This window comes from Zonotrichia leucophrys, chromosome 19 (assembly GCF_028769735.1).
Source record: "Zonotrichia leucophrys gambelii isolate GWCS_2022_RI chromosome 19, RI_Zleu_2.0, whole genome shotgun sequence".
In the NCBI taxonomy this organism is placed as follows: Eukaryota; Metazoa; Chordata; class Aves; order Passeriformes; family Passerellidae; genus Zonotrichia; species Zonotrichia leucophrys.
In genome coordinates, this window is record NC_088188.1 from 4438323 (window position 1) to 4445893 (window position 7571).

At 43.8% G+C, this 7571-nt stretch overlaps 1 protein-coding gene across 1 annotated transcript; it reads right to left on the reverse strand.

The window, feature by feature from the left end:
* Positions 1–2069: 2069 nt before the first annotated feature.
* Positions 2070–5431, reverse strand: IFT22 (intraflagellar transport 22). The gene is made up of 5 exons (XM_064729153.1): positions 5309–5431; positions 5009–5088; positions 4829–4918; positions 4011–4213; positions 2070–3088 (listed from the first exon to the last, which is right to left on the reverse strand). The coding sequence occupies exons 1-5, from the start codon at positions 5345–5347 to the stop codon at positions 2940–2942; spliced, it is 561 nt and encodes a 186-aa protein (XP_064585223.1). The 5' UTR covers positions 5348–5431; the 3' UTR covers positions 2070–2939.
* Positions 5432–7571: the final 2140 nt, after the last annotated feature.

A 7571-nucleotide genomic window follows, 5' to 3' on the forward strand; every position in this document is an offset into this window, starting at 1 on the left:
AGTGACAGGTTGTTTTCTCACTGCATGGTTGGCATATCCTGGAAACATTGGATTCTGGACTCTGGAGGGTGAATTTATTTGGATTAATTAATATTTAAAATGTTCTATGCTCCTGATTCCAGCCTCACTTTCCAAAACCATGACAGAAAAACCACTGGAAAAAATACCCACTGAATTCCAGTAAGGACAGGGATCCACAGAAAGGGATAGGGAACTTGGAGACTCCAAATTTGTGCACAGCTGATACAAAGCCAGGGTTTGGAGCTCATGGCTGCTGACAGGATGAGAAGGGGAGATGACCTGTTCACTCTAAGGGGCTGAGGACACCTGGAGAAGGCAACATTTTGGAGGAGTTAACAGACTTCACCAGTTGTCTGCCTTTCTCTTCTTGGAACAGCCATTCCAAAAAGCCTTTACAAACTTCCCAGCATGGTGGTCAGGTCCTCAGCATGGAAGAATAAAATAAGAGTGCTCTTTCTGCAGAGCTGCTGTTCTCCTCTGCTCCTAGACTGTTCCTACTCCCAAGCACACAGCTTGCCAGCTGAGTGGTGCCTGATTGCCACATGCTCCCAGGTTCCTTTACACTTGCTGGCACTTCCTTGCAGCAATAGGGCAGAGCACAGAAGAGCCCCTCATGAAGCACCTGGCTTCAGGCACAGAGACACAGCTGTACCCACTGTCTGAGTAACACCAGGATGTGGCATCTCCTGGGGCTCTGCAGGCTCTGAGAGCTCAGAAAGGCAGAGTCAGAGACCCCACGGGTGTTCCTTGGCATTCCCACACCTCTCTCCTTGCTGGGTGTCCCTGATGGCCTTTGTAAATCATTAATGAAAGATACTTCTGAATAAATACTTTCTCTGTTATCTTCTCCAGTACTAAGGATTAATTTTGCATGAGTTTATGCCTTTACTGCTCTTCAGCAGTGACAGAAATTCATTTCTTGGCCAGGTTTTATGAATGATGTTCCATATTTATTGTGTATTATGACCTTTTTGGATGATACAAAGTCGACTCTAGACATCTGTCTTTGGTTCTAACACCATTTTTCTTCTCTGATGAACAGTGTGTTGCAGTCTATAGATACCTGTAATTTACAACTTTTTTTGAGTTTAAAGTAAGATCATGATTAACATTTTATATGAAGCAAGGTGGTGAACAGGAGAGTTCATTGACTTTTAAACCCTGGAATCACCCAAACAGTTTTGCATTCCAAGTAAAATATTTGGTAGGTTTCACACCAGTCTTTTACCAGTGAATATCACAATATTGCTGTTGGGAAAAACTGAATTTATTAAGGCAGTATATTTTAAAAATTGGCCCCAGCACCGCACAGCTGGAAACAAGGAAAAAGTAATCTATGGCAGCATGTAAAAAACTGTTCTCTAGTTAGACTGTGTATTTTTAATAACTGCCTCCAACAGACCACCCTGTGACACTGACTGCAAGCACAGAAAGCCTGATTATTCAAAAGCCATGTAAATGAGACAGGTATTGAAATGCCAACCTCCCACTAATCACCTCCAACCTATTCTTTTCATCTTTTTCTGCTTATTTCACTTGTTTCTTTCCTGGTGTCCTTTCTCTCACTGGTGTTTTCCTTCAGTACCACCCTCTTTGCCTCTCAGAACCAACTGCAGCTTTTAGCTTCAATGGCAGGACAGGAACTGTCCAGAGATGTTTTAATCTTTCACCTCACATGCCACTTGCACAAGGACAGGCTACTCACTGCTCAGAGATGAACTATGAAAATAGCAAAAATTGTAGGTTAATTAATTAATTAATAATGGATCACCAAGAAACCCAAGAATCTCCTACTTCTGTTGTTTTGCACTAAAATATGTGAAGGGCTTCCTGGTTTATAACATAATTTCTCTAAAGAATGTTAACTAAAAGACAGTGTCAATGTGGTGTCATTCCTTTGGCTACTTGAGTCCAAGTTTTTTTAAATATCTGTTGTTGTAGGCTGAAATGTATTAAAACTTTATCACTATTTTCCTTACTAAAAATAAAACAAGTTACTAAGAGTTCCACAAACCCATAATTAACTTCTCCTTTGAGAACAAAGAGGATGCATTTAAAAATGTTTTTATTGCCTTCGTAATACATGTTACAAAAAAAAAAGTCTTCTGCAGCAAAACACACAAAGAACAGGAATGAGTGCAAACCAAACAAATCAGAAAGTAAATTATCTATGAAACCACTTATTTCAATGCAACAGGGGAACAGTAAAGTTTTGAAACAGCTTTTCCTCCTCTGGAGAATGCAGAACTTATTGGAGCTCCTGACATAAGTCAGAATATTGCATTAAACCAATTCTTAATTTTAAGAATTTAAACCAATTCCTTCCTCCCAGAGAGACCTAAACATTGTCCTCACAACATTTTGTTCATTTTGTTGGAATAGGAGAAAAACTTAATGTTGAGAAAGACTGCAACATGTTCTGTCCTGCCAAGGCAATGGCTGTGCACTGTGCTCTCCTCAAGGGAAAGACAAGGACAACTTGGAACATAAAAATGTGGATTCTACACCCTGACTTCTCAGATCTCTATTCCAATCAGTTTGTACTTCCAAAGACAAACTTCACCAGCTGACATGAGCACTTTGCCCAGATGCTTCAGCAGAACTCCAGTGTCTCATGTTCTGTCAGAATTTCTTCTCCAAGCTGCCCTGCACAGAGGAATTCTGAACACATGACCCATACCTTTGTATTTTGGGCCACACTAACACAGTAACACCTTCCTGTGCCTCTGATGCCAAGTGCAGCTACAAAGTTACTCAAATTCCTGCATGTGCAGCCACCTCCTACACCACAGTGCACCTGATGTCAGCTCTTGTTCACAGGCTGAAGTATTTGTAGCCTGGCAAATTCTCCTTGGGATAGTATAGCTTACAAAAGGAAAATAATATTTTTTCTACCTTGTTCAGTATCTTTTTTAATATTATGAGATAATTGACATTTCTTCCCTCTCTCTGCTCTCATTTATTATGTTGATAATGCTTTTGAAGTACTTGATAAACTCCATCCGAACATCTTCAGGATCTTCCTCTAAGTTGGAATGTATCAATTTTAGCTTGTTCAGTGGATAAGCTTTGAAAAAAAATAAGAATAATTAGGTATATTCCTCTTATAAAATAAATAATCACAACCATGAGACAGCTCAGCTGGAATTCAGTGGTACACAATGTCTGACACCCCAGATAACACAGAGCAGGGCAAGGAGAAATGCAGCAGAGTTTGTCAGTGTTGCAAACAAATACAGCTTATTGCCTGATTAAATTCTTCAAAGTTTATTGTTATTATTGTAGCACAAAGTCTGGTTCTGGTCACACATTCAGTTAAGCAGAATTAAACCAATTGAGCACTGAACTGCAATTTTAGTATTGAAGTGATATGATACTCTTTGATTACTTCAAAATTATGGAATTATATTTTTGTGTTTAATATGTACTAATATATTAATGCCTATAACAAACATGTGCTTGTTTGAATACTGGAACAGGTTGCCCAGAAAGGGAGTGTGTGTTGTCACAGCCATAAATAGCCACAAATAATTCTGCAGTATCTAAGGTACCTATTGCTAATTTTAAAATGCAGCTTATTATTTTTAGCCTTTTATTTCAAAGGGCTCCTGTTAATTTGGCGGGCAAAATACAGACTTTAATGCCATTAAAAGTGTCTGTTGCAAAAAAAAAAAAAAAATCCAATGTAAGTACCAAACTGCTATTAATGAGAAAATATGGCAGGAGTTCTAATTTCTGGCTCAGCTGCATATACACTTGGAGAAGCAACTAAAACCCTTCCCTTTCTCCTTTCCTTTTCTTTCCAGTTCCCTGAAACAGGAATATTGCTCACCTTTGAAATCCATTATTTCTGTTTTTTCAAAGCACTTCAGTGTTCTTTAATCAAGAGATTTGGATGAAAAATACAAGCTGTGAAGTATTAACAATTTTAAAGACACAAAGATCAATGAAAAACTCTGAGCCACAAATGGAGTTTTCCATCTCCTTACCCAAGGACAGGTTTTCTGTGTCCCCTGCACTGCCAGGCTTGTGATGTGCCACCAGGAGACACTGACTGTCAAGCAGAGGCTGCTGCTGCACGAAGCACGAGTACCACATCTCGATTTCTTTCAGGTGGCTGGGCAGCTCAGGGTTGAAGATTATTATTACACCATGAGAGTCCTTCATCAGAGCTGGCCAGCATGTTTCAAACCTTGAAAAACACAGAAAATTGAAAGACTGACACATTAAGTGCTCAAGAACAGATTAAATACTTTTTTACTATAACATCAGTAACCTTGCCAGTTACATATCATATTCTAAGTGTTTTGACTTATCTATTGTAATAGTTATCCCATGATTTTCTAATTTGATGATTTTTTGGCAATGTAGAATTTGGTCAAATGCTCATACAAACTTAATTAAACATTGCCCTAAGAATGGATCATTCACAATTCCATCTTTTAGAAATTAAGGCCTCAGTCATATGCATACGTTGTTTGAAGTCCACTCACATAATTTAATGGAGATGAGGGCAATTACAGAGTGGGCCTCTGTCTCCTGTATCTGTAACTTCATTCCAGGACTTGTGGACTTTACTGTTTTAGTCAGTCCTTTTCCAAAACAGAGTTCAGCTGTGATCATGGCAGAGAGTAAGTACCTAGTGTTGGATGATTTACAGCAGAAACTATAAAAATATTTTGGGGTGAAGAGTCATGAATACTCCTCATGTCAAACAGATCATTGGCTTGAGCCTTAAGTATGACAATCTTGTAAACAGAACTATCAGGAGTTCAGTAACCTGAAGGAAGTAACAACGCTGGCTTACTTCTGATCACCACTGCAATCCCAGAGCTCGAACCGACACGCAGCTCCCTTGCTGTTGCCGTTGAGGTTGGGTTTCTCATACTCCAGGATCCTGCGGGGTGATGGAAGCACGGTGGGATGCGATGGCACCCACGGCACCCACAGCAGTGCGGGGATCTGGGGGCTCTGGGCTCTCGCTCACCTGACCCCCTGCGTGGGGCTGTAGCTGCAGATCCCTTCCGTGCTCTCGGACACGAAGTTTGCCAGCACAGACTTGCCAGACTGGCACAACGCGGGGGTGAAAGACAGGGCGCACACAGAGGAATTTAATGTGCCAAAGCCACAACGTTGGTGCTCACCCAAACCCCCCGCGCCATCCCTCCCGCTCAGATTCGGTGCGTGCAGGCCTGGCCCCGCTTCCTCCTGCCTGCCCGCCTTCCTTCCTTCCCTCCCTCCCTTCCTTCGCCGCAGTGACACCTCGGGGCTCCCGGCCCGCGCTCACCTCACGGGGCCCCACCAGCAGCACCTTGGCCCTCAGCATGGCGGGCGGGCACGGCGCCCCCCGCGGCCGCTGCCCAGCAACGCGCGGGTCCCCGAGAGCGCGCGGCCATTGGCTGTGCCGCCGTCACGTGACTGGAGGGGCGGGGCGCAGCGTGAGGCGATGTTACTGCCTGAGGAGTGTCTACTCTGTCCGTGTCCCTGCTGTGTCCCCTTCGTGTCCCCGCTTTGTTACCGCTCTTTCCACGCTCTTTGCTGATCTGTCCCCTTCATGTCGCCTCTCCGTTCTCTCAGTGTCCCCGCTCCGTCCTCCTGTCCGTCCGCTGTGTCCTCGCTCCGTCCCCGCTGCCTCTCTGCTGTGTCCCCTTCGTGCCCATAAGAGTCCCTGCTCTGTCCCCGCTCTGTCCTTGCTTGACAGAACGAGATGACACAGTCAGTCTTAAGCTGCACCAAATGAACTTCAGGTTGGATGTTGGGAAAAAGTTTTTCACAGAAAGAGTGATAAAGAACAAGAATGGTCTGCCTGGGGAGGTGGTGGCATCACCATCCCTGGGTGTGTTTAATAAAGGCTGGATGTGGCACTGGGTGCCAGGATTTAGTTGAGGTGTTGGGGCTGGGTTGGACTCGATAACCTTAAAGGTCTCTTCCAACCCAGTGATTCTATGAATTCTGTGTGCTTTGTCCCTGCTGTCCCCCCTCTGTCCCTGCTCTGCCCGGCCTGCTCGTTAGCCTGCTGGAACAAATGTGGTGTCACAGCAAAGGAGCAAAGGGATCCTTCACAATGCCCGTGCTGCTGTGTCCCAGGGCAGCTTTGGTGAGGGGGAAATCCTCCTGGCACTTCCCAGCTGCTGCTTTTCAGCAGGGGACAGGATTTCCAGTCACTGAACTGTGTGACCCCTGAGCACCGAGCAGAGGAGGAACAGCTGGTGACTTTTGTGGGCAGAAGTAGGAGAAAGTGGAAAGTCCCTGTCAGACTGTTTTTCGGCCCATAGATGCCAATCTTTGAACCATGAGAAGATAAAGCCCATGACTCCTATGCAACCTTTCAATGAAAGATGGAACAGAGATCACCAAGCCCACTGCTGCACCCCATTGCTGGCCACATCCATGCAATGCTGCTCCTGCTCTGGCCCCAGTTCCCTGGCAAGCAGCCCTGAAGGGATGAAACAGGCCAATGTGGCCTTCAGAGCACTCTGCACTGCTCTGGTGTCCCTCACTAGCTCCAGCAGTGCTCTCCTTCCTTGTTTCTTTGCACTTTTAACTGCAGATTCTCCTTGGAAGGATGACGAAGCCAAGCTCTTGAAGATTCTTATTAAAGCTTGTTAGAGGAGGCAAGAGGCTTTTTGAAATGGCAGCTTCTAAGAAAATAAAACATCTGGCAGACAGATGTGCTGCTTCAGAGTTGTTTAGTGCTCAGGTACAATAGCACTTCTAGACAAGCTTTCAAACAGGGCCTCTAGGCGCTACCACAATGTAAATGTTTATTACCAGCACTGCTAATAAATGTGAACCAGAAATGCTCTGCTCTCACTGAGGGGGTACAGTCTTCTCTATCACAGTGGAGACTCATTTGTTGTTTCACTCCTTGTGTAGGGATGGTTTACAGTGGTTCAGTGTGGCAGTGGCGTCCCCATGTTCACACAGTATTTTAAAAATCACAAAACCCTTTCTTTTCAGGTTCATGGGACTAAGACAATGAAAAAGCAGTAGCTGCAACTACCCATTAATTTGATTCTGCTGTAGCAGAATGGATGTGTGCTTTCTCTGTGTTCTGTGTCATTCAGGACCAAATTCACAACAAGCTGGGACAACTCATAGTTAATTCTTTCCACTATTTTGTTGTTTTCCACATTTCAGACCCATGACTTCCAAAGGAAAAACAGAAAGGGTGTCCCAGAGAGAAGAACCAGGACAGCCTCAGCTGGCATATGGTATTAGCTGACACTAGCACATGAAGAAAAATATGTTATAAAAGGTCCTATTGTGGACACCAGTGCAGAAGAAGGGGAAATAAAGCATAAGAGGTAACTGAAACTGGGTAAAACTGGCTGTTTGTGCAGCTGCCCAGAAAGCAATTAGGATTAATTTTTAGATGGAGTGTCAGATAGGGTCTTTGTGTGTTTATATTAGCCACTAAAGAGTAAGGAGAGCATAGCTGACTAAGGGTGCAATTTTTGGATTTATGGTGATTTAGTGTGATTTAGAGTTTGAAGTCACTTTAGAAAGTGGGAATTAAGCTTTCAAGCCACTTAGGGTGACTTTTCAAA